This window comes from Arvicanthis niloticus, chromosome 2 (genome assembly GCF_011762505.2).
Source record: "Arvicanthis niloticus isolate mArvNil1 chromosome 2, mArvNil1.pat.X, whole genome shotgun sequence".
Classification (NCBI taxonomy): domain Eukaryota; kingdom Metazoa; phylum Chordata; class Mammalia; order Rodentia; family Muridae; genus Arvicanthis; species Arvicanthis niloticus.
This window is the reverse complement of record NC_047659.1, coordinates 90,794,364-90,821,604: the sequence shown is the minus strand read 5'-3', so window position 1 is coordinate 90,821,604 and position 27,241 is coordinate 90,794,364. Positions and strand designations below refer to the sequence as shown.

Genomic DNA, 27,241 nt, shown 5'->3' with positions numbered 1-27,241 from the left:
AGGTCAGCCAGGAAGGGGTCCCAGAAGGAAGCAGGAGCACCCAGAAATTCGATTTCACTAAATTATTCTCAAGCAATTGCCTTCCTTGGGCTTGTGCTCTGCTGGAACTAGAGAGAAACCCACACCCTTCATATCATCACTACACCCTTCCAAACAAACAAAAACTCATTGGTCTTTACAACTCACTTCCTTAAACCTGTTCAACACCCTGCCCATACCCACTTGACACACACCATGAGCAGAAACTAAAAATAAAATCAATCTTCATTCCTACTATTTAGTTGGCATGAACCTTTGCTCAAAGTTAAGGGTTTTGGCAATCCATAGCAAGGCTATTCCTATGGTTAATTGTACTAAGGGTCATGACATAAACTCCTAAGATACTGTGACCGCCCACCAATTACATCTGTAATACAGCTGACTTATAAAAATCTAGAATTGTGAAAGAGAGTGATAGACCAAAGTCTAAATATAGTAGTTATTTTATGACAACAGTGTTTCTTTTCTTTCTTTCTTCTCTCTCTCTTTCTTTCTCTCTTTCTCTCTTTCTCTCTCTCTCTCTCTCTCTCTTTCTCTCTTTCTCTCTTTCTCTCTTTCTCTCTTTCTTTCTTTCTTTCAAGCCAGGGTCTCACTATGTAGCTCTAGTTGGCCTGCAACTTGGAAATCTACCTCCCTCTGCCTCCACATCTAGCTTTATTTTTGTTTTCATTTTAACTACATGCATGTGTGAGTTTGTGCATGTCAATGAGGGTACCCTGGAGACCGTAAGCATCAGATCCTCTAGAGCTGAATTTACACATTGTTGTTACCCACCAGCCCAATATAGGTGCTGGGAATCAAACTGGGGTTCGTTCTCTTAACTAATGAGCTATCTTTCTGGCCCCCAAAGTGTTTCTTAAACTATGAGAAACTCCAGCAAGGCAAGGTGGAACATATTTGCTATGCCAACACTCAGAAAACTGAGGCAAGGCATTGCCTTGAGTGAGGCGGCCTCAAAATAAGTAAGACATTAGGCTATATCTTCTTTTAGCTTTACTTCCTTAGGATTAACAAAATAATATTAGTGTTTGATTTCTAAGGTACACTGAAAATAAGCAATGTGTAAAATGCCTCCACCTCTATATATAGAGAGGTTAGTTATATAGCCATAGCCAGGATCTAAACAGGTTTTATTTCTAGCATATGCAAAGATGATTCTATCTATGGTCCAAAACAATTGTAGTTTGGCCCCTGAGTGAAGGTGCTTGCTTCCTAAGCTGGACAGCCTGAGGTCAATACCCAGAACCAAAGGTAGAATAGAGACAACTCCACTAAGTTCTCCTTTAGCACCCCTCACAGGAAGACATGAGGGGCAAGCTCACCTCCCCACACATGCTATCTAAAAACCCTGGAGAGAGTCAGACCTAGTGGCACAGGCCTTTAATTCCAGCACTCCAGAGGCAGAGGCAGGCAGATCTCTAAGTTCAAGGTCAGTCTGGCCTATATAACAAGCTCTAGGACAGCCAGAATGACACAGAATTTGAGACCATGTCTCAAAAAGCCAAAAATAAAATAAAACCCCAGGAAATTAAAAAAATAATGGCTAGCAACTACTTGACAATTATACCAGCAACATTCTAAGGAACTTTTCTCATTTATCAGGGTAAGTTATTACTAATTTTGTTTTACAGATGATGAAAGTTGTGTAATTATTACTCAAAATTATTTTTCCTAGTATTTAATGGCTAAGTATTAAATAGCAGTAGCTACATTGGTCTTGTGTGTGTGTGGGGGGGTGTGGGTGTGTAAGAGTGTACACACACACACATACACACACACACACATTGTTTTTTCAAGATAGAGTTTCTCTGTGTACCCCTGGCTGTCCTGGAACTTGCTCTGTAGACCAGGCTGCCCTTAAACTCAAGAGATCCGCCTATCTCTGCCTCTGCCTCCCTAGTACTAGAATCAAAAGCATTTTGAGAGTGTTGCACACATCTGTAATCCCAGTCCTTGGGAGGCTGAAGCAATAGGATCTCAAATTTGAAGCCATTCTGTGCTACTTGGGAGAGATGGCTCAGAGGTTCAGAGTACTGGCTCTTCTTCCAGAGGTCCTGAGTTCAATTCTCAGCAATCACATGATGGCTCACAACCATCTGTATTAGGATCTGGTGCTCTCTTCTGGCCTTCAGCCATACATGCAGGCAAAATACTATATATAATAAATAAATTAATTTTTTTAGGCCGGACAGTGGTGGCTCACGTCTTTAACCCCCAGCACTTGGGAGGCAGAGGCAGGTGGATTTCTGAGTTCGAGGCCAGCCTGGTCTACAGAGTAAGTTCCAGGACAGCCAGGGCTACACAGAGAAACCCTGTCTCGAAAAACCAACAAATAAATAAATAAATAAATAAAGATAGTATTTTTTTAAAAAGGGAGAAGGAAAGAGAAGGAAGGAAGGAGAAGAGGAGAAGGAAGAGGAAGGAGGAGAAAATGAAACGAATCTCTCCTGATTTGTACCTAGATACACTGATGGCTTAATCCCTAGGACAGAGGAATGACATTGTATCTAAGTGGGGGTAAGAGTTGCCAAAAGCCACTGAAACACCCTAGGTTAATTTATCAAAAATGAATCTATTCATGCATCAAGACCCAATTCCTGTACTCCATAAAGCTAGCTCATAGACTGTCTTCCCTAAATTCTGAATGTGGGTGCTTTACGGTTTTAGCTTCCTTATGCCCTGATGCTAATCAGAACTCGTCTCTGGCTTATCTCCCTGGCCAGGCTGAGGGTGTCTTGTTACCATCTGCTCTCAATACCTAATATTAAATAGGCACTTCGAAAACTCTGTATTTGTTTCATTAGGTTTTCCCAATCAATATGTACACTGGTTTTGCTGGGGATATAGGGACTCTTTCTCATACTTGAATTACTCTTGGGTAACCAGGATAATAGTTCTTTCATGATCACCTAGGTTTGTCCATGAGTCACAAGGTAAAACGCCCAGGACTAATGAAAAGAAACTGAGATGACATCACTGCTCCATTCATTCTGAAAACAGCCTTTCCACAATTGAACATGATGGCTCATACTTATAATCCCAGCATTTAGGGGACTGAAGGAGGACTGTCATGAGTTTGAAACCAGCCTGGGATATGTAGTGAATTTTTTTGTTTGTTTGTCTTGTTTTGTTCTTCATGACAGAGTTTCCCTCTGTAGCCCTGGCTATCATGGAGCCTGTTATATAGATCTGGCTGGTCTCAAATTCTTCTGCCTCTGGAGTGCTGGGATTAAAGGTATAGGCATCACCAGGCCCAGTTTATATAGTGAATTCTAAGCAAGTCTGGACTACAAGGTAAGCTCTTTTATCAAAAAAACAAAAGAAAACAAAACAATAGCTTGTCCCATACTCACTATACTTCCCCATAATATAACTCTGTGCTTTAAACATAAACAGAAAGAAGTCATTACATTTACAAGTAGGGTCAGAGGTAAATGCTTGCTGTGGATATTTCTAAGCACGGAATCAGAGTAAGTTGTGAAATGTCCTTAAACATTGAGTAGCCAAACAAAAACTATAAAAAGCAAAGTATTCTCTGCCTTTCATTCAAAATTAGCCACATGTTAGTAAGGAATGGTAAAAGCAAAGCGACCTGACAGGGGTTAGGGATAAATCACATTTCTTCCAACCTGAATACTCTAGAAAGTCTAACTTGTCAGCCAGCCAGGACAACTTTTAATTTACCTAAGGACTCATTCCTGGAGAATTCTGTAGTTCCCTGTACTCCTTGGTACTATCTGCCATTGTGTTATTTGCTCACGTTATCATCAAAGACAGGTACCATGAAGACATAGTTTACGAAAATCAAAGAGAGCCGCAAAGGATTACTGAGAAAGCATTGTAGCAATACAATTTATCATACATTATCAAGGGCTTTTCAAAGGTATGGTGGTGTTTTCTGTGCTTCTCAATTCCTAAAACCCTGTTGCTCCTTTGTTAAGGTTAACAAGGAAAAAACTAGAGTATGTATTTAAAAAAAATCTGTTCCTGGTACAAATTCACAGATTTTGGAGTATATCCAATTTCAGTATCAATTGCATAAAGCACAGCAACACAGCAGATATCAATATATATGAAGATAGGACAAATATCTTCACTGTGTCTCTAAAACCTTGATCACTATAGCCGTGATTTTCCTCCAACAGTTCAGATTAAAGAGCCTCACTCGAGTTTTTGGACTCTTGATTGCTTAGAGGTCTTCAGTTCCCAATCACAAGCCTTACTCTATTCTATGATCTTCTTTGCTGAGTTTTTCCCTGTGTATGGTTTTAGTAGTTTTAACTCCTTGCTCAGAAACCTCATTGGGATGTATAACATTTTCTCCAGGAACCATTCAGATTTCCTGGATCTGCTTCTGCTTTATCCACTGTTCAGGATGCTTCTGTAAGAGGAACGATAATGGAAGAAAATGCGCGGACTTTCGTGGGCAAGAGTGGAGTGGTGATGTCTATGCTCAGTTGCTGGATCGAGATTCCGGGCTTTTGAAGCTAGACAGCACCAGAGCAAGTACATCCCAGCTCCAAGAAGCTACAGATGAACGTACAGGTACTCTAGCCTTTGGTTACCCAAAGCACCGGAGGCTGCATGGAACCCTCCCAACAAAGTCACCGCACCCCAGATCAAGACCTCAGCGACGACCGCTGTCAGTACTGAGGCCAGCCGGAGGCGCCGGGCCGCCTTTCCACCCCCCAACCCGAACTCACAGCCAGTCTCCTTCTTGATCTCCTCGAGCTCTTCGTCCCGCAGTAACGTGGAGGCCCGAGACCCCATCACCGTGACGGGAGCTCCTCCGGGAGCGGTAGCGCCAGAAGCAGCGGCGGCAAGAGGGAAGGAGGGAGGAAAGGGCCAGGGGTCAAGAAGGGAGAGGGCACTATTTCACTTGCGGCCCGGGGAGGGAAACAAGGGGTGGCGCGCGGGGGAGGGCTGCCGGACACCAGCCAATCGGGAGCGAGGCCGCGCCCTGCGCAGGCGCTAACGTCAAAGCTTGGCGCTCGCGCCCGGAATGAATCAGCCGGGCGGCTGCGGGAGTCCAAAGGGAGGCAGGCCACGCCCCCGGAACCAGGGCAGCCGCCGGCCTTAAAGCGGCGATACCACTGTGGAGCTACGGACAGCACTTAAAAGGGCAGTGCGGCCTCTCGACTGTTTTCAGACAAACCAGCGGCAGACTCACAGGGTAGGCAACAGGTTTCTCACAGAACTCAAGCACCAGGAATTCCCACCCTACAGGTGACAGGGATTCAGGAGAGAAACAAAACCGACGAAACGAGTTGGAAAACCCTAAGGTGGATCCCCAGAGTAGTGCAGCTGCGACTCGTACACTCTTTCCTGCTCTGTCTATACCTATCTATACCTATCTCTCTCCCTGCTTTCTCCTCTCCTCCTCCCTCTCCCACTCTCACTCCCCTGGCCACGAGAATAGGGAGTTGGGAGCCGCCTTGGCCCTGCATGCTCATTGACTGAATCTTTTCTGCGCTCTTTCCCCGGCCGCAGGGGGCGCTGGGAACCGGCTGGGGTTTGCAAAGCTATTGGCTGCATTTTTTTTCTGCTCTCTCTACCCCGGCCGCAGGGGGCGCTGGGAACTGGCTCGAGGCCGCACGCTGATTGGCTTCTCCGGAAAGAGGCAAGTAATTCGCCCCTAGGGCGAGGGCGTGGTCGGTTCTGCGGCTACAGTGGCTGGTCTTGCGAACTTTTTTGCGTCAATGCTGTGCTGGGTTAACTCCCAGTTTTTTTGTTTTGTTTTGTTTTGTTTTGTTTTAAACAGTAGTACCTCTTCAGTTTAAGGAACTCACCATTTGACAAGAATTAAGGTCGGAATTTCCCAAACTTCTTTGCCGTGGGGACAGAGGACCCTGAAGGTGAGGGAGATTGTGAATAGTTAGAGCATGGATGGTCGTTTATTTATTTTGATATTTTTGTTTTTGTTTTAAAAATTAGGATTTTTAAACCATAAGCCAGCAGTTGTTAAGTGAAAGCAGGAAAGTTGCAAGTTGAGCCCAGCCTAGACATATTTAAAGAGATTTTTCCCCCCACTTATGGATACCATATACTTGTGATTCCAGAAGGTGGAGGCTGGAGAATTAGGAATTTATGCTCAGGACAGCCTGAACCCATAAAACCCTTTCTAGAAGTGGAGAAATGCTTCTTTTTTTCCAGAGGAGCCCTAGCTGGTCGCAGCCTCTTAAAAGGCTAGGATTACAGACTTACGCTTCCATGCAGGTCTTGCATTTTATTCTTTTCTTTTTTGTTTGAGACAGTTGCTCTATATAGCCCTGGCTGACCTGGAACTCACTATGTAGATCAGGCTAGCCTCTAACTTAACAGAGATCCAACTGCCTCTGACTTCCAAGGACTGGGATCAAAAAGCCAAGTGCATTTTATTCTTCTGGTATTTTGTTTGTGCTGATGAAAAAGTTAAAATGCTGTATGTTAGTGTGCACCCTCTCAAGTGAAGTCTTAGTTTTCCTGTGGCTTCACCTGTCTGGTCTCTTGACTCCTTTGTTTAGAACCAGCTTAGTACCTAAACATCTTAGCACCTTTCTCAAATCACCTTAAACCACTAGCTTCAAAATTACTTAGGTCATTGCAGCTCAGCCTGAGTCCCCAAGGCCTCCCTGCCCACTAAATTTCTATTCTGACTCAGTTGTTTCCTAATTAACCCTGGTTGACTTACCCATTGAGATCATAACTGTGGTATGGAAATCTTGATGTCAGACACATACATAATCCCATTCTCAGTCAGCCTGGAAACTCATCTTTTCATCCTGACCTTTTTTTTTTCCTTCCTAGTGTTTTTTTTTGTTTTTTGTTTTTTTTTTGGGGGGGGGGGGTCGGGGTGGGAGTTCGAGACAGGGTTTCTCTGTGTAGCCCTGGCTGTCCTGGAACTCACTCTGTAGACCAGGCTGGCCTCAAACTCAGAAATCCACCTGCCTCTGCCTCCCAAGTACTGGGATTAAATGCATGTACCACCATTGCCCGGCTTCCTTCCTAGTTTTTAATCTGCATCTTGAGGGCTGTATTCAGTTAAACCCCACGTTAGGCCTGGTACCTGATGACTATAATCGCAACACTGAGGAAGCAGAGGTAGAAGTTACCTTTGGAAGTTCAAGGTCAGCATGATCTAGATAGGACATTTCAGGCCAGCCAGCGTTACTTGGGTAAACCCCGTCTAAACACAAAAAACAATAGCAAAACTGTCTTTGCTATGTGTTTTTTTTTTTTTCTGATTTGTTTTAATCTTTAAGAATAGTATTTATGTGTATGTCTTCAACTGAGAGGTAGGGACGTGTGTGTGTGTGTAAGGTGTGGATGTATGGTGGGTGTGAGGTGGGTGTGTGGTGTATTTTCACCAGTGGAGGCTAGAAGAGGGCATCCTATCCCCTGGAGCTGGAGTTAGAGGGTTTGGGAGCCTCCAAGTGTGGGTGCTGGAAAATACCAAACCTAGGTGCCCTGGAAGAACAGAGCAGCCCTAACCACTGAGCCCATTCAGCCTGTCTTTAACTCTTACTTCCCAAGGATTTCATTTTGAATTCAGATAGAACTCTGTTGTTTGCTTAGCTGTGGATTGGGTTCTGGTTGCTGCAAGTATTCGTTTGTTTGAGAATCCTACCTTAAAGTATATAAATATATCTGTGGGTGTAGTTCAGTGGTGAAATGCTTGCCTGGCATGCCTGAGACCTCAGGAATCCTTACACTGGAAAAGTAATGTAACGTGTATGTTACTTACCTGGTTACAAATGCTCTGTACCTTTTTATTTCCTGGCTTATCGAGGCTCATTACTTCACCACTATTGTATATTTTTAGATTGAAGTTTGCTGCTTCAATCTATTCCATTATTTCCTAATGGAATAAACACAAACAGCTTTCAAAGTTTAACAATCATAGAAAAAGAAAATCTGTCTGGGCTTCTGAATACAGCAACATCCTTAAAACAGAATTGTTCTATATTATACTGTAAATAGAGAGGACCACCCAGCTGAGAGCCTGTCTTAAACAAACAAACCCTAAACCTGGGATTAAAGGCACCTGGCTAGGGAATTGTATTGATTGATGATTGATAGAGACAAATGCAGCCCATTGTGGGTACCACCATTCGGTAGACAAAGGGCGCCACGCCTTTAATCCCAGCACTCTTGGGAAGAGAGGCCAGCCTGGTCTACAGAGTGAGGTCCAGGACAGCCAGGACAAACCAAAAGAAGAAAGAAAACAACAACAACAAGAGGATCTTTATGTAGTCCTGTCCTTGAGTTGAGTAGGGAGACCAGGCTGACTTCCAACTCACAGATATCTTCCTACATCTGCCCCCTACTTCTGAGAGTCCTGGGATTAAAGGTGTACACCAGCATGCCAGGCCCAAACTTCAGTATTATACTAGAGAATGTTAGAATACAGGTGCTAGAGACTGACTGCCCTTCCAAAAACTTGGGTTCAGTGCTAGGTACCCATTTGACGGCTCACACCATTTGTAACTTCAGCTCCTCCTGGCCTCAAGGGAACTGCATACATGTAGTTCATACATGCAAATGAAATACCAATACATGCAAAACAGTAGTAGTAGTAGTAATAGTAACCCAGCATTATGTCACAAGTCTTTAATAACAGCATTCTAAAACATTCCCTGTGAGTTCAAGGCCAATCTAGTCTGCAAAGAGTTTCAGGCCAGCCAAGGCTACACAGTGAGACCTTGCTTCAAAAACACAATAATAATATATTAAAACTTTTAAAATTAAAAACACAATACTGGAGCTAGGGATGTATCTCAGTGATAGAGTGCTTGTTAGCCTGTGCACAACTCTAGGTTCATCCCCCAGCACAATTAACATTACCAGGCAAAAACACTTGGGAGCTAGGAAGATGACTCAGTGAAGGCCTGAGTTCAATTTCTACCACCTGTGTAGAAAGCCAAACTCAGCATAAGTCTTTAATCACAACATCTAGGATGCAGAGGCAGGTGGATCTTTATAGTAAATTGTATGCTAGCCAGGACTATACTATAATACTTAATTTTTTTTTTTTTTTTTTTTTTTTTTTTTTTGGTTTTTCGAGACAGGGTTTCTCTGTATAGCCTTTGGCTGTCCTGGAACTCACTCGGTAGACCAGGCTGGCCTCAAACTCAGAAATCCGCCTGCCTCTGCCTCCCAAGTGCTGGGATTAAAGTCGTGCGCCACCACCGCCCGACCATAATACTTAATTTTAATAAAATAAGTAAAAGGCCTCTGTTTCATTATTATGAGAAAGAAGCACCATGCCCATTTTTAAAAAAGATTTATGAATGTATGTACTACAGACACACCAGATAAGGCCTCGGATCCCACTACAGATGGTTGTGAGCTACCATGTGGTTGCTGGGAACCAAACTCAGGACCTCTGGAAGAGCAGCCAGTGCTCTTAACCACTGAGCCATCTCTCCAAACCCCACCATGCCCATTTTTTAAATTAAAAATAATTTTTTCATACAATGTATTCTGATCAGTTTCTCCTTCATTTTCTTTCAGATCTTCCCCACCCCTCCACACTTCCAACCCTCTCCCTTTTCTCTCTCTTTTTAGAAAACAAGCCTGCCTTTAACTCCAGCACCTGGGAAGCAGAGGCAGCTAGATCTCTGTGAGTTAGAGTCCAGCCTTATCTACATAGTGAATTATAGGAGAGACAGAGCTACATATAGAGACCTTGCCTCCAAATAAAGAAAAGAAAAAGCAAATATACAAACAAAAAGCAGGAGAAACACACAGACACACAAATAAAACACACACAAAAAGCACAAAATTGGAAGCCAGTAAATATAAGCAAAAGTCTAGTAAGGTTAAAAAAAAAAAAAGCCCCAGATAAAGCAATGTGAGACAAAACGTTTCCAGTACTGTTGAGTTCATTTTGTGCAGGCTGTCTACTGCTGGACATGGGGCTTGTCCTTAAATGTAGTTTGTATACCCAGTGAGACTCCACAGGAGAAACACAGGATTTTTCCTTTGTGAGCAGTTGTCAATGGAGATCGATTTTTAGTCAGTGATGGGAGGTTGTCCACTTCCCTCTAAACACTGGACCCATCTGGCTTGGACCTGCACAGGCCCTGTGCATGCTGCCATATGAGCTCATGTGTTCCTCATTCCCACTGTCTCCAAAAGGTGGTTTCCTTGATACCATCTATCCCCTCTGGCTTCTACAATCATTCCGCCTCCTCTTTTCCACATAATTCACTAACCATGTCCATTTTATAAACAAAAAAGCTAATCTTATCTTGCCCATAACTATAATTTTGAGGTTCCTACGTATGAATTAAAATTGTGGGGCTGGAGAGATAGATCAGAGCTTAGTAACTCTTGCCCAAGACACAGCTTTAGTTCCCAAAAGTAACTCCAGTTTCAGAGGGATCTGGCGCCCTCTTTTGGCTTCCTCAAGCACTAAACTCATGTGCACAGACATACATGGAGGCAAAACACCTGTACACATAGAACACCTGTGGTTTTTCTTACCAATCTCAAATGATGAACAAAACCAAACTACTCATCCTTCAGGGCAGTGGTTCTCAACATTTCTGAAGCAGTTCCCCTTTACTACAGCTCCCTATGTTGTGGTGACCACCTCCAACATAAAATTATTTTCATTGCTACTTCATAACTGTAATTTTGCTACTGTTATGAATTGTAATATATATATATGTATATATGTATACTATATTGTGCACACACACATATATATACACACACACATACACAGAGAGATATCTGATCTGTGATCCTTGTGAAAGGATCATTTGACACTCCACCCCAAAGGCTGAGAACCACTGCTTTAGAAATCTGGAGAAATAGATGCTGGCACACACCTTCCATCCAAGCAGAACCAGGAGGACCTCTGAGTTTGAGGCCAGCCTGGCTTTCAGAGCAAGTTCCAGCACTGTCTCAAAACAAGCAAACAAAAAATAGATAGAAAAAGGAAAATTTAGAGAAAAGCTAAGTAACCAAACTTTCAAAACTATGTTTGTTTGTTGGTTGGTTTGTTTGTTTTTGAGAGGGTCTCCCTGGCTGGCCTGAAATTTGCTATGTAGACGGAGTATGGAATTCACAGAGATCCCTTCACATGTCTTCTAGGGTTAAAGATGTACACTACCATACCCGGATCAAAATAGTCTTTTAAAGATAATTATCTCTTTGTTAATTTCCAAGTGTCTGGATGCTTAAGGAAGATTCTTTGAAGGCTGCTTCTGGAATTAAAAAGCATGGATCCCAGCAATGACTACCACTTTCTCAACCAGATTTTGTGGAGAAGGGTGAAGCTCACACTGGTGTCTGGCATCTTTGAGGGTGTGCTCCAGCATGTGGATCCTAACAAGATGGTTGTCCTGAAAAACGGTTTGACTCTATTCGTCACGGTCCCTCCTCCTCAGGAGATGAGTAGCTGAGTGTAGGGGATGACTGTGGGCAGCGTAGAAGCTGGGAAAGTAGTGGTGTTCCTATTTAAAGAAAGGCAGTGAAAGAACTTTTTGTTGTTGTTGTTTTTTTTGTTTTTTTGTTTTTTTTTTTTTTGTTTTTTTTTTTTTTTTTGAGACAGGGTTTCTCTGTGTAGTCCTGGCTGTCCTGGAACTCACTCTGTAGACCAGGCTGGCTTCAAACTCAGAAATCTGCCTGCCTCTGCCTCCCAAGTGCTGGGATTAAAGGCGTGCGCCACCACCCTGTCATACGGGTGCTGAGAACTGAACCCAGGTCCATAAAATGTTTGCCTTGTAAACATGAGACCATGAATTTGATTCTTAGACCTATGTAAAAAAGTAGTGAAAGAACTTTAGACTGCTAGTCCCCAACAGAGCAACATGGCTTCCTGTATTGGTTGGTCCTCACTTCTGTATTTTCATTGGCATTATAGTGGAAATTTTCTTCTTTCATTATTTATATATTTAATGTGTGTGGGTGTTTCATCTGCATGCCATGTGCATGCCTGATGCCCACAGAGGCCAGAAGAGGACATAGGATCCTCAGGTACTGGAGTTGTTATGTAGGTGCTAGGTATCAAACTCTGGTCTTCTGGAAGACCTCAGTGCTCCTAAATGCTGAACACCTCTCCAGCCCTGTGGTGATAATTTTCAATACATAGTTTTAAAAATTGGAGAGTTTGGTTAATTTTTGTTTGTATGAATATTAAAATTAATCTTGTTATTAAAATTGCTTTTGGCTTCAGCAGAGGGGAAAAAATCACTGATGTAAAGGATTAATTTTTCTCAGGCAAAAAGAAGTCCAGAAGTTAAGAATTCAGAGCCAGTCTCAACTACATAATGAGTTTGAGGCCAGCCTGGAATCTATAAGAACCTGTGTCAGAAACCCAAAGGAAGGCTGGGGATGTAGCTCAGCTGGTTGAGTGCTTGCCCAACACACAGAGAGTGTGATGTTCAAGCCACTATACCACCTAGGCCAGGTGCAGCGTACAGGTCTCTGATTCCAGGAACTGGGATTCTTTCCCCACCCCACCCCACCCCCACTTTTGGCAGTGTCTCATTGTATAGCCTTGGCTGGCCTGGAACTTGCTATGTAGATCAAGCTGGCCTTGAACTCAAGAGATCTGCCTGGCTCTGCCTCCCTAGTGCTGAATTTAAAGGCCTGTGCCACCACAACTAGCTCTTTAAAAGTTTTTATTTTGTTTGCTTGTTTTTTAGAACATTCTGAGGTTTATTCTGTTACTCAGTTGTACAGTGTAGCTTTGTAATTTAACTGACTCTGCACTTCTTTGAGAAAGAAAGATTTTTATAAAACTCATATTTTAGCAATTTTAAGAGCCTTCAGAGTTTCTTGCAGTTTTGGGAAAAATAGTATGTTATTAAACAGATGGGCTATTTTCCATCACAGTGAAGAACGTAGAGTCAGGCCGGAGTGTCCCAGGAGTGAAAGTGTTTTTCGGGCATGAGATTTTGAATGGTAAGTTCTATGTTCCCTGGATGCCAATTGGAATCTGCCGTGAGAAACCCACATCTCTGCTTCATTTGGGTATCTGAAAGAAAATGGAATTTGTCTTGTCTTCAGTACTGTAGGTATGAACTTTTCTGAGACAGGGTCATAGCATTCATGTATAAGAGCTTGCTATATAGATCTGGCTAGCCCCAAGCACAGAGATCTTCCTGCCTCTACTCCCTGAGGGCTGAGACTAAAGCCATGCGCCATAGTCCCAGCTTGTATTTATGTAATTTTATTTAATTTAAAAAATTTTTATGTGTATGGGTGTTTTGCCTATGTTATATCTGTGTACTGAATGTGTGAAGTACCCAAGGAGGCCAGAGGAAGTGTGTTGAGTCCCTAGAGACTGGAGTTACAGACAGTTGAGAACTGTCATATGGGTACTGAGAACTGAACCCAGGTCCATAAAATGTTTGCCTTGTAAACATGAGACCATGAGTTTGACTCTTAGACCTATGTAAAAAAGTAGTAGTATTAAAAGTAATATTAAAAATAGTATTAAAAGTAGTAGTAGTAGTAAAAGTAGGGGTAGTTTGTATTTATAATCCCTGCACTGGAAAGGCAAAGACAGGCAGATGTCTGGAGCTTGCCATACAGTGAGTCTAGCCTCCAGGGCAGGAGGATCAGAACTTCAAGGTCCTCCTACCACACGGGAAGTTTGAGGTCTGTCTTGGTTACATGAAACTCTGATTCAAAAAAACAGACAAAAGTACATCTTTGACTTAGTGTAATTCATATCCTGCACAATTAGATTAAAAACCATTACTTTGAGCCAGGCACTGGTGGCAGGCACCTTTAATCTCAGCACGCTGGAGGCAGAGGCAGGCAGATCTCTTGAGTTTGAAGCCAGCCTCATGGACAGAGTGAGTTTCAGGACAGCCAGGGCTACCCAGAGAAACACTGCCTCAAAAAACAGAACAACACAGTAGCAACAACAACAAATTAATTGGTTTTAAAGTCTCTGTGTAATATTCTCTCACAGTTCTTTTGGGATTTCTGCCCTACCTGTTACTATCTTTTATGGTATCAAAGCATAGATGCCACAGCCTGTAAGTGTGTCAGTAATTATCCGTGGCAGAAATAATGCATTAGGATTGAGGTGAATACAGATGAAGTCCGGGGCCTGGAAAAACTCAGGAGTTAGGACTGCTTGCTTGTATGTTCATGAAGGTCTGAGGCCAGGGTGGTTTACAGGCCTGTAATTCCAGCTCTGTTGGGGCTAGAAACAGTAATACCTCTGTGCTAATACCAGCTCAACCCTGAGTTCAGTGAGAGATACTGTCTCAAAGGAATAAGGCAGGAGTAATAATGTAGGGGCCAGATATCCACCCCTTCTGGCTCTTTATAGATATGTGCCCTTTTGCATACATAAATACATATATCACCACATATAAACATACCCCTACACACACACACACCTTTGATACCTTTGATCCCAGCAAATGGGACATAGAAATAGAGGCAAGCAGACTTCTGTGAGTCCAGCCAGGTGCCTATGATAGAGATCCTGTTTCAAAAGTGACAAAATATAAATAAAAAGAACCTATAGAATCAGTGAAAATAACACATCAGCACCATGGAGCTTAAAAAAAAACAAAAAAAAAAAAAAAACAAAACAAACAAACAAAAAAAAAAAAAAAAAGAAAAGAGCAGAGAGAAGTTCCCTATCTTTCTGCGTGACCAGGAACCCGAAGACACAAGGTTGGGAATCTTCAGGCTTTAAACCCCGAGTCAATAAAAGGCTCTGTGACTAACAGTTCACTTTCAATCCCAGTTTATAGCCTGCAGTTGAGCATGGTGTATGGGAGGTAGAGCATGGTGTATGGGATGGAGTGGCTACGGCTTTCCAGCTGGAAACTGTTGAAAATCTTTGGGTTGTTTTTCAGTGGAACTAATGGATGAAACAGAAGGTGCATCGGGAGAAAAGGCATACTCTGTTAGGTATGAGTTTTCTTCACTCTGACTCTTTTCAAGCGGGAACATTAGACAAAAAAGACTGAGCTCCAGCTGCTTACTTCTCAAGTGAGCTAAGGAAATAAGAACAAGCAGGCCAGTGTGACCATGTCTAGACAGCATGCAAGTTGAGATTACAAGCAGCACAGAGATGGGCTACAGTCCTCATGGTTAACAAGTAGGGAGAGATGGCACCAGTAACAAGGACAGTTCACCAGAATATGATCTTTTTGTAAGGACAGCATAAATACAGAACGAGCTGGAACAGAGAAAGTGAAAAATGAAGATATCAATGTCTGTGAGCCTGCTTCACCTGCACCAGAGGTGCCAGCCAGCTCTCTCCTCAGTGACCTCAAGTACTACCCGTCAGGTGAGTGCTGGGACTCTGGGTACCAGAATAGTTTTACTGTGGCTCACAATAAAAATTGTGAATTAAATATTATAAAGTACGTGTTTACTTGACATGGGTGTGCATACTGTATGCCGGGACTGGGGTGCTAACCCCCATTGAGCTCTGTACAAGAGAGCTTAAATGAAGGGGTGGGGAATTGGTGTGGTGCTGCAGCTTCTGTGATCCACCCACCAAGAGTGGAAGCAGAGGATCAAGAGTTCAAGGATAGCCATGGCTACATTGCTGGTTTGAGGAGAGCCTAGGGTATATGAGACCCTGTCTCAAAAAAGAAGAGGAAGAAGAAGAAGAGGACATCCTCAACTACTTAGTGAGTTCAAAGCTAACCTGAACTACATGAAACCCTGTCTCAGAAAAACTAATATTAATAATTAGCAAGATTTAGAGAACTCAACCATGTGGGTACTGTTCCTTTTCCAGGACTCATTTACTTTAAACTGTTACTTTTTGTTATGAAATATCTTTTCAAAGTGCTTGACTTAAGATGGGTCAATGGGTAAAGGTGCTTGCTGAGTGGTTTGAGTATGTCTAAAATTAACAGGAGGGCCATTCTCTTGTCAAGGAAGACAAGTACATTCAATGCCATCCTTCTCTTGTAGAGGAAGAGGAGGTGACATACACAGTCATTGATCAGTTCCAGCAGAAGTTTGGTGCTGCAGTAAGTACTGTCAGTCATTTCCAGTGTGGTCTGTATAGATATCCTGTCTGTGTCTTACAAGTTGATTTTAAGATATTGATAGTAACAGAGTATTTTGGTAGTTTTATTATTTTTAAGTAGTTTTTAAAATACTCTGTGTTTGGGTGTTCTGCTTACGTGTATGTTTGTGTATCACATTCATATAGTGTATGTGGAGTCCAGAAAAGGGCATTGTTGTGGGGTATTCACCAAAAAAGACTGCTCCGACATGGGGTTAAGCCAATAAAAAGTCTTTATTAGCCAGCCAGTGATTACACTGGATGTTCAGGATCCCAGTATAGCCCAGGCCCTTTCAGGGTGAGCTTTTAATCACAAAAACTGTGTCTTGGGTTGACCTATTTTAGTTAACAGAAAAAGTTAGCTAGAAGTGGAACTACAGAAGCCAAAAAGCAAGGCTAGTACATTTAGAGACTTCCCCTGACTATGGACTTTGATGGATTAGACCTGTGTTTTAGTTTTGGCAGGTGCTGCTGACTACATACAGAGTTTTATAACCTAATGGTACTTTCACCATGAATCAGTTGTGCTGTTTTGGGACCTACTAAATCTGGGGCCTTGTTACATCATCAGATTCTCTGGGACTTGGTTGTGAGCTGCCATGTGGGTACTAGAAATCAAACCCAGGTCCTCTGTAAGAGCAGCCAGCCTTCAACCACTGAACCATCTCGCCAGATGCTTTGGTGGGTTTTTTTAAATTTAATTTTATTTATGCATACACATATGTATGTATGTATGTATGTATGTATGTACATGTGTGCCTATGTATGTATCCTTTGACATAAGTGCAATGGCAAGGATATAGAGGTCAGCAGACATCCTTCAGAATCAGTTCTTCCTCACTGTTTGAAGCAGTTTCTTTCTTGTTTCTGCTACTGTGTTGTGTGCTTCAGGGTAGCTGACCCAAAGCTTCTGTGGGAATATCCAGTCTCTGTTACCCATCGCACAGTAGGAATGCATGGCTTATAGATGTGCACTACTGCATCAACCTTTTGATATCAAACCCAGATCATCAGGTCTGCTCAGTCAGAGCTAGCCCAGGGTAGCCTAGAACTATCTCAGGTCATCAGGCTTGTAAGGCAAGCCCTTTTTTCCCACTGAGCCATCTCCCCTGCCTTACTTATTTTTGAGAGTGCCTCTAGCTGGACAGTGGTGGCGCATGCCTTTAATCCCAGCACTTGGGAGGTAGAGGCAGGCGGATTTCTGAGTTCAAGGCCAGCCTGGTTGGTCTACAGAGTGAGTTCCAAGACAGCCAGGGCTACACAGAGAAACCCTGTCTCAAAAAAAAAAAAAAAAAAAAAAAAAAAAAAAAAACCCAAAACAAACAAAAAAAACCAAAACAACAACAACAAAAAAGAGAGTGCCTCTAGCTGTCCTTGAACACAGATCTGCCTACCTCAGCCCCACCCCCCCACCCCACCCCCAGAGTAAGATTATAGGACTGCCCCACTGTACCAGGCTAGCTGACTTAGGGAGAACAATTGGATTTTTGAGACTGGGTCTCATGTACCCTATGCAGCCTCAAACTTCCTGTGGAGCTGAGTTTGACCTAGAACTCCTGATCCTTCTGTCTCCACCTCTCTCAGATTACAGGAGTACCACTCCACACCCGGCTCCTGACTTACGGTTTCTAGGGAATGCTCCAGATAGTGTTTAGGTATTATCTCAATGAATTTGGAAAAAGGAAATAACTGTCCTTATGTTCAGATGGACTTCAGGAGAGTCACCAACTTGTGTGTTGGATATAAACTAATAATTGGGTGTGCAAGGGTCACTTTAATTTGTTACTGATTCAGAGACAAGGTCTCCATAATATTCTCAGCCTGTTCTCCAGCTCAGTTCTTCCTTAGCTCCCGAAGATGCAGGGAAGGCAGATGGATGCCCCCAGGCCTGACGTGCACATGTCTCTGTTCATTAGCATGTCGGGTGTGAGTGATTTCCCTTCCAGGTATGTGTTTATACTTCTGCTAAGACTGAGCTGAGGAGCAAGTATGTTCAGTGGTGATTTATGTGTATACGTGAAGCAAACTGGCTTGTGTTAGTCAATTTACATAAAAAAGTGATGAAAAAAATGCCATTTGGTGACACATACCTTTAATCCAGGAACTTGGGAGGTAGAGGCAGGGGAGGTAGAGGCAGGATCTCTGTGAGTTCAAGGCCAGCCTGGTCTACAGAGTGAGTTCCAGTACAGGCAGACAGCCGGGAATACATGGAAAACCCTGTCTTGGGAAAACAGAGAGAGTGGTGGGTGGAGGGATATGATCCAGGGGCTGGGAAGATGCCTTAGTTAGCAAAATGCTTGCTGTGTAAGCATGAAGGCCTAAGTTAGTATCCCAGCACCTAGGTAAAAACAGAGCATGAGCCTCTGTCCCCTCAATGCTGAGGGACAGAGATGGGCAGATTCCTAGAGCTGCTGGACAGCTAGTCTAACCAAACCAGTAAGCCCCATGTTCACTGAGAACCTGTCTTCAAAAATGTAAGGTGGGCAGTGATTGGGGAAGACATGGATCTCTGTCCTCACATGCAGGTATATACACATACTCACAAGAGAACACACACACGATCTAAGCTGGGTGTTTGCTACATTCTTATGATCTTAGCACTTTGGGGGTTAGAAATAGAAAATTAAGTGGATAAGACCTGCTTGGATTCAGTAGCTTAGTTGGAGGTCAGCCTGAGGTATGAGACCCTTTCTTAACCCTTCCCCCAAACCCAGTGTTTATCACTTGTCAGAGTATGGTGGTTAGCATCACAATATAATAAAAGACATCTATTCCTCCAAAACCTTCTCTTTCTTTAGTGTTTGTTTGAGACAAGATTTCTCTATGTAACTCTGGCTATCCTAGAACTTACTCTGTGCTTGCCTCTGACTCCCAAGTGCTGGGACTAAAGGTGTGCTCCTTTTCTTAACAGATGCTCCACATCAAGAAGCAGAGTGTCCTGAGTATTGCTGCCGAAGGAGCTAATGTGTGTCGCCATGGGAAACTCTGTTGGCTTCAGGTAAAAGCTTTTTTTAAACTAAAATGTTTTCTTTGGTTTGTTTCTGGCATGGTTTTATATAGTCTAGACTGGCCTTGAACTTGTGTACCTGCTAGCCTTTGAACCCTCATTCCTCCTATATCTACTTCCCAAGTGTTCAGTGTAGAGTGTATGTGTGTGTCTATACATATATATGCATATGCACATATAAATATAAATTTATACACACACAGCATATATATATATATATATGTTGTCCTGGAACTCATTGTAGACCAGGCTGTCCTTGAACTCAGAGACCCACCTGCCTTTACCTCCAGAGTGCTGAGATTAAAAGTGTGAGCCACTACTGCCACTCATGAACTATTCTAGAACTCACTTAGGTCCATTATTAGTTTCTTTTTCTTTCCTGGAAGTACTGGGAGGTTGAACATCCTAGATATGCATTCCTTCACCAAGCTACATAGAGCCTGAATAGCCACTCTCCATTACTCAGTTACTCTTTTTAAAAAGGAAGCCAATGGGGACTGGAGAAATGGATCAAGGATTAAAAGCTCTTACTGTTCTTGCAGAAGAACCTGGTTAATTCTCAGCAACCCCATGGCAGCTCACAACTACTTGTAACTTCAATTGCAGGAAATCCAGTGGCCACATCTGCCCTTAGAGGATACCAGGCATGCATGTGGCACACAGACATAATGAGACAAAACATTCATGCACATAATATATTAAAATGTCAAGTAAACAATGTTATATGTATCTATTTGGGGATGGTGCCACGTGTGTGTGGAGGTCAGAGGACAGTTTGCAGGAGTCAGTCTCTTCTGCTATGTGCCTCTGTTGGATTGATCTCTGGTTCTCAGGGTTGGCAGCAAGTACCTTTACCAGTTCAGCCATCTCATGGGCCTTCAGTAATTTCTTTCTGTAGTCTAGTCTTCTCAATTGCTGTATTCTTGTCTTCAGTACAGATGCCCACCACCAAGAAAAGTTGTCAAGAGGAACAAAGAATGATTACTTTTTAGTCAATATTGTGTTCAAGGACTAGGGTGATAGTTCAATTGTTAGGACCTGAATTCTATACCTAGAACTCACAACCTTCAAAAGACAAGTGTTGTCTAACATGCTTGTAATCCCAGCACTGGAAAGGCAAAACCAGGCAGGTCTTGGGATTTATTTGCTAGCTAGTGTAGCCTCGTTTCCTGTAGGAGACCCAGTCTGAAGGTGGGAAAAGCCTGGAAGTAGAGGCACAGGCCTTTAATCCCAGCACTCAGGAGGCAGAGACAGGCAGATCTCTGAGTTGTAGTGTAAGTTCCAGGATATCCAGGGCTACACAGAAAAACTCTGACTTGAAAAAATAAAAAACAAATAAAACAAACCCATAAAGCTGTTCTTCATAAGTTTTATTTGAATGTCCACTGCCAGCTCAACAGTAAGGATGTTCAGAATTTCATTTGTGGCCTGTCCTTATTCCCTGTCCTCTGCTCTGTCCTTACCCTGCAGTGTTGTCTGTTGTAGGTGGCCACAAACAGCCGAGTCTACTTGTTTGATATTTTCCTTCTGGGAAGCCGTGCTTTCAACAATGGACTTCAAATGATCTTAGAAGACAAGCGAATCTTAAAGGCGAGTGTAGACACTGACTCCTGTGGTAATGAGGCTAGTGGCCAGGCTCTAACAACTCTGTCTCCTCTTCTGACCCCTAGGTTATCCATGATTGTCGCTGGCTCTCGGACTGCCTGTCTCATCAGTATGGAATTATGCTGAACAATGTCTTTGACACACAGGTATGAAGGGGAATGCAGAAGACAAACCAGCACACGTGTATCCTAATAGAAAAGATTCCCTTTCTGAGAAATGACTGTGCAGGTGTGGTGGCACTTGCCTTTACTTCTAGAAGAGAAGCAGAGGCAGGTGGATCTCTGTGAGTTGAAGGCTATCTTGGTCTACATAGAGAGCTCTACATCATCCAGTGCTACTGAGTGAGACCCTAAAGAAAAAAGAAAAGTGAGCCTGTTTTTCCTGGTGCCCATTCCTGCCCATTTCTCACATGAATTGTGTGTGTAACTTATGAGAACATTTGGTGAGCTATAAAAACTGTATGGAAAAGTTACTTAGAATCATTGAGGAGGAAGTCATCTCCTTTTGCTCTAGAATTGTAAAAGTAAGAAGGATGGTGGGTACCCCATGACATTCAGAAGCTTAAGAAATTGACTTAATATGAAATGAATAAGTGCACCTTTTCTTTAACATGTTTACCTCAGGGTGCAGGTTGCTGAAACTGTTATACTCCTCCTTGAAAAAAAAAAAAAAAAAACTATTATGGGGCTAGCAAGATGGCTTAGTGGTTCAGAGCACTTGTTGCTCTTGCAGAGGACCTGGGCTTTGTTCCCAGCACCCATCAGTAACTCCAGCTCCAGCAGAACTGATGCCCTTTTCTGACATCTGCAGGTACCAGGCATACATATGGTACACATACATACATGCAGGCTAACATACATGTAAAACAAAGTAAATAAATTATTTCTTAAAAATGAAAAAAAAAAAAAAAACTATATGGCTCAGAATAATATCTTGATGAGATCTGATTTGATTCTTGCAAGGGACCTTAAAGAAATGAGAAACATCTAGCCCTGCCCTTAAACCTCCCCTGGTATCAGATTTGACCCTGAGATACTAAAGTCACTGGTCGCAGTGGTGCTCTCTCTTCTCCCTCCTGTTTCTCCTCTTCCCGTTTCTCCTTTCTTTGGTCTTTTTTCCTTTGGGGATTGATTTTTATTTTTGAGGATCAATTCCTAAAATTTCCTACTTACAAAGTTTGTACCATTTCTTATGTTTGCAGTTCCTTTGGGCCTTCTTTTAGAATCTTTCAATGCACAGTATTGAAGCTGCTTTTGTGCCATGCTTACTCCCAAAGTCTAAGGGGAATCTTCATTGTTCCTAGGGAGCCATCAGCATAAATATTTTTTTCCCTTCTATGGAATAAACTCAGAGCCTTACACATCAGACAAGCATTGTTGCTATAACTGATCACAAATTGAGCATGACTGCTTTGATTTTCTCTCCTATAGTTCTTATAAGTTCTCCTATAGGTGAGAAGGCTCACATCACTTTTCTTGAATAAGAGTCAAGGTGTCAGTTCTCCCAGAATTCCTTTGAGGTGAGATCCTTTTCTGTGTATTACCTAATCCTCTTTTGTTGTGTGATTGTTTTCTGTTTCATACCTCAGGTAGCTGATGTCCTTCAGTTTTCTATGGAAACGGGTGGCTTTCTTCCAAACTGTATCAGTACTTTGCAGGAGAGTTTAATCAGACACCTTAAAGTTGCTCCCAAATACCTTTTCTTTTTAGAAGAGAGACAGAAATGTATTCAGGTAAGTATTGAAAGATGTGTTGTTAAATTTCAGGTGTGCTCTGCACAGGACTGTTAGCCTGTTGGATAGAGACGGGATGAGCTTTGCCAGGGTCTTAGATGTACAGCAGCGCAGTCTGTGGTTTCAAGTTGACAGAAGCCAGGGTCCAGATTAGTTGGTTATAAATTAAAAAGTACTCAAATTGAGACATTGGAACCAAAGTCACCTTAGTTGCTTTTCCCAAAGCAATATCAATTTCCCTTAGAGCATAATATCCTTGCATGCAGACCTGGGTTGTAGCTGTATTACCTACCGTTGGCCAGATGCTGAAGTCTCTTTGCTCCAGCATTTCCCTTTAATGCTGCTGGGACGGAGCTCAGCACGGTGTTTATGACACACGAGGGCTCGACAGCTGAGCTGTTCCTAGCCCTCTCTCAGATTTTGTGGGGTTTTATGGTACTGGGAATGAAATCTAGGATCCTAGACACAGTAGGCAAGCTACATGCTTGGCTTGCTCCCTCCAACTTGTAATAAGAAGTCCAGACACACCAGCCTTCTTCCCAGCCCTCCTGTTCTCTGACTCACAGATGCTGTGTACTGGGGGGAGGGCCACTGCACACCTGCTCAGAAGGCCACAGATATGTGGCAATAGAAAGCAATAGAAGAAAATGACAGTGTTTTAACTTAAGCAACTAGAAACAGTCATTTTCTATAAAAAATTTACTTTGTTGTTGTTGTTTTTTAGAGAAAAGGTTTCAGAATTTCTCTGTGTAGCCCTGGCTGTCCTTGAACTCACTCTGTAGGCCAGGCTGGCCTCAAACTCAGCTCTGCTGCTGTGTCCTAAGTGTTGGGATTAAAGGCATACACCACCACTGCCCAGCTAAATTTTACTTAGTATTAATTAAAAATTGTTTTGCTGCCTCTAGGAAAATCCAGAAATATGGTTGACAAGACCTCTTCCACCCTCTTTATTGAAAATCTTGGCCCTGGAGACAACCTACCTGCTTCCACTTCGATTGGTGCTCCTGGATGAGGTGATGTCAGACTTAACTACACTGGTGGATGGGTACCTGAACACCTACCGAGAAGGTTCTGCAGACCGGCTTGCAGGCACAGAGGTAGGTGCAGCTTTCTGTGGGTGTGTTCTCTGCCTCTTCCTCACCTTGAACATGGCGATACCTGCTGTTTCTGGGAACTTGCTTGTGTGGTTGTGTGTTTGCAGTGCTTGAGATCACTAGGACTCACACATTCTCAGCAAACTCTACCAATAAACTGTATGCACAGACCTTCCTAAAGTTTTGTCTTAAGCAAAGGTCTGCCTGAGTTGTCTTAGGATGATGGCCTTGGTGCCTGTCCTGTCTCCTTCCTGAGCAGCTGGCTAGTCTTGTGATACCATTAAGGTTCAGTAAAGTAATGATATACACCTGTAACCCTTAGAGGTGCTAATCTGGGACAGTCTTCAAGACAGATCTCTATATTAAAGATAATAAGAGTAAAGCAAGGGATGTACCTAATCTGGAAGAGTTCTTGCCTAGTGTGCATGAAGTCCTGGGTTTGACCCCTACGACCACATAAACTGGGCATGGTGGCTCACACCTGTAACCCCTGCTCACAGGAAGGTCAGAAATTCAAGGTCATCTGGTACTACACGGTGAATTCTATGCCAGCCTGAGCTACATGAGACCTTGTTTTAAAACAAACAGCAACAAATTCCCCCAAAATATATGAATATACTAAAGCAGCACACACCTGTATTTCTAGTCCTCAGGAGGCTGGGGCCAGGGCATGGTGAGTTCCAGGCAAGCATGGGCTACATAGTTAGTATAATATCATTGTGGGCTACATGATGATGAGACCCTTCCCCCTAAAAAAGATACTGGAAAAAATAAAGTTATAAAAATTCATACTTGGCTGGGCGGTGGTGGCGCACACCTTTAATCCCAGCACTTGGGAGGCAGAGGCAAGCAGATATCTGAGTTCAAGGCCAGCCTGGTCTACAGAGTGAGTTCCAGGACAGCCAGGGCTACACAGAGAAACCCTGTCTCAAAAAAACAAAACAAAACAAAAGTCAACCAAATTCTTTTGTTTTAACAACAATTAATTTATTGATGGATTGAGGAATACAATTTTAATGGGACAATAAGGCACAACTGTGGATAAAAACAGTTTGCTATACAGCTAAGGGGGTCATAATCTTAGAAAAAAAAAATCATACTTGGGGAGGGGACTGACATGTAATCTAGAACTTGGGATGTAGGTCAGTGGAGGACTACCTGTCTACCTTGTACAAAGCCTAGGTAGGATCCCAGCTACCACACACAGAAGAGAAGTGATTTAGTACAGACAGTCATTTACTAAGGCACACACACACACACACCAGAGCTCACATGTACATGGACTGTACCTGGATACTACAGCTTTTCAGAGGGTGCACCTTCTAAGTCAAATGCAGTCATGAGTCATGCTGGGAAAGTCACATTTTCTTTATTTGCACACACATATGTGTAAATATTTAATTTTCTTAAATACTTAAATTACTCAAAAGCAGTACAATCAAAATTTTTAAATAGTAATTATATTGAAAACACTAGAGGGCACTACAGGAACACATTTGAATAAATTTATTTGCCTATCTGTGGGCTTTCAGGGATCATGTTAAGGCCTTTATAAACCTGTGCTTCTTTCTTTTTTTCCTAGCCTGCCTGTATGGAGCTGCCAGCAGAGCTTCTTCAACTCCAGGACTTCCAGAAGCAGCGCCGAGAGCGAGCTGCAAAGGAGTACAGAGTGAACGCACAGGGCCTCCTCATAAGGACGCTGCCACACCCAAAGGAGCCAGTGGCTCGCACGGCAGGGAAGGATGAGCGAGTCCAGGGTTTCTTATTTTGTAAGACATCTGGTGTAGACCAAGTTCCACACTTTATATGTCACGAATCTCATAAGGATGAGAATTTTTTGGATAAAGAATCTAAACAAACCACAGCAAAGTCTCAAATTGTGTCTCCCAGGAAGGAAGGTGAAGCCTGCGAGGACTCTGAGAACAAACCAGCACGTTGGGAGTCAGCAGGGCCAGAAGACCTGAGAGCCAAGGAAGCCCACTCCCTGCCTCCCATGCAGACATTTCAGTCACATTTTTCTTTGAAAAAGGAGATAGAGCAGTTGCTGCTGGTGGAAAATCAGGGAGCTTTAACAAGCCCAAGGGAAGACACTTTGGTGTCACCTTCTCTTCCTCAGGAAACCTGGGAGGCACCAAGTGACACCTTCCATTTTCCCGAAAAAGCTATGGTTTCTACACTTCCACCCTGTCCAGCCCTGGAGAAGACAGATTCATGGATAAGTCCATCTCTAAATCTGTTCTAGGATTTAAGGCTTGTCGCTGAGGCCAACAGAGTTCCTGTGAGTTTCTCATGGGGTGGATGGGTTAGGTCTCAGCCACAGGCTTCTGGGAAAATGGTGGCCTCATGCTTAGTGCTGAATTCTGTCTGAATTAGAAGGGCCTAAGGAGAGCAGTAATGGGTGAGGTCCAATTTTCCATCAGTGTGTGAGGAAGTAGTCTTAGTAGCTGATGCGTACTTCCCAGCTGTAGGTTTAGAGGATTTGAAGAAGAAAGGCTCGCTCAGTGGCTGGAGGATCTGCTGTAGGAATGTTGTAGGGCAGCTCCTGTGGGTGGAGAGAGCTGGGGCAGCTGCTCAGACCACCTCTGCAGTCCGGCACAGACATCGCCAACAAACAAGAGGTGTCTGGTTTTGTTTGGGTTTGTTTTGTTTTGCCTTTAGATTGAAGTAGATGTAAAGACTTAACACAAGGTTAGAAGTGTATCTGCCTGCTCTTCCTTAAGGCCTTACGTGAACTGTGCACTTTGTATCGTATGGGGCCGAGAACAGGTGATGCCACTGCAGGGGGCATTCCCTCAATTTACTTTATATGACATTAATCTTAAGGCTTTGTCCATTTTCCTTTCCCTAAGAGAGCAGGGCGCTAATGTCTTTGTTGTTATTTCCTTCTGGTAAATGTAAAATCTGAGTTCATTGTACTTGCCTAGAGGTGTTAACTTTCTTAGATTAAAAAATACGGCCTGAAATGAGGGCATTTGTGGGTACGCAAATCAATAAACCTGCTTTGACATCAGATCATCTCCTTTTCTCTTTTTTGAGTGAGAGTATAAAGATTTTAGGGTAATATTTCAACTTCTAGGTCTAGAGTCTTGTTTGGAAATCTGTATTCTAGCTAGATACAGTGGTGCACACCTCTAAGCCCAGCACTTGGGAGGTTAGACAGGGATGGATGGGTATTTGAGGCCAACTTAGGCTGCATGGGGAAGACACTCCTTTACTAATTTTTAAAAAAAATCTGTCAATCTCCCGTCACAGGGCTGCCAGTGCACCTTGGGGATGCAGGGACAGTCCAGGATTAGCATTGGACAACCAACTGTTTTATGGAGTCACTGAAGGAATTACTGTTCCCTCTCAGGTTTCCAGAACCAAAGCAGGACATAATGGCCACCCCTGTAATCCTAGCATTTGAGAGGGCAAAGCCAGAGGATCCAAAACTCAAGATCATTCCCAGCTGGGGACTATGTTCAAAGCCTGCCTGGGCACCGGAGACCAGGGATTTTTTTTTTTTTTTAAATATTTTTTATTTTTATTTATATGAGTACATTGTAGCTGTCTTCAGACACACCAGAAGAGGGCATCAGATCCCATTACAGATGGTTGTGAGCCACCATGTGGTTGCTGGGAATTGAACTCAGGACCTCTGGAAGAGCAGTCAGTGCTCTTAACCGCTGAGCCATCTCTCTAGCCCCGAGACCAGGGATTTTAAAATGAAAGTTCTTAATTTTTTAGTTTATGTGTATGAGTTTTTTGTCTGTATGTATATCTGTGCACCACGT

General features: G+C 42.9%; 2 protein-coding genes across 8 annotated transcripts in view; one reads left to right on the top strand and one right to left on the bottom strand.

The window, feature by feature from the left end:
- Chp1 (calcineurin like EF-hand protein 1) overlaps nt 1-5,000 on the bottom strand; it is a 32,543-nt gene extending 27,543 nt beyond the window's left edge. Inside the window, exon 1 of the mRNA XM_034495806.2 lies at nt 4,743-5,000. Coding sequence (XP_034351697.1) covers nt 4,743-4,809 — 67 coding nt within the window. The 5' untranslated portion in view covers nt 4,810-5,000. The remainder of the gene's footprint in view (nt 1-4,742) is intronic.
- A 73-nt stretch (nt 5,001-5,073) lies between these two features.
- Exd1 (exonuclease 3'-5' domain containing 1) lies at nt 5,074-26,478 on the top strand. 7 transcript variants are annotated; one of them, XM_076929503.1, is made up of 14 exons: nt 5,087-5,212; nt 5,606-5,659; nt 5,801-5,894; nt 11,197-11,382; nt 12,868-12,936; nt 14,859-14,913; nt 15,168-15,295; nt 15,934-15,992; nt 18,942-19,028; nt 20,523-20,627; nt 20,708-20,788; nt 22,231-22,374; nt 23,280-23,471; nt 25,051-26,478. In XM_076929503.1, the coding sequence occupies exons 4-14, from the start codon at nt 11,250-11,252 to the stop codon at nt 25,708-25,710; spliced, it is 1,713 nt and encodes a 570-aa protein (XP_076785618.1). In that variant the 5' UTR covers nt 5,087-5,212; nt 5,606-5,659; nt 5,801-5,894; nt 11,197-11,249; the 3' UTR covers nt 25,711-26,478. The 7 variants fall into 7 exon arrangements, with proteins under 7 accessions (XP_034352603.1, XP_076785618.1, XP_076785621.1 ...); XM_034496712.2 differs by lacking the exons at nt 5,606-5,659; nt 5,801-5,894 and having other exon boundaries at nt 5,074-5,212; XM_076929506.1 differs by lacking the exons at nt 11,197-11,382; nt 12,868-12,936.
- Nucleotides 26,479-27,241: the final 763 nt, after the last annotated feature.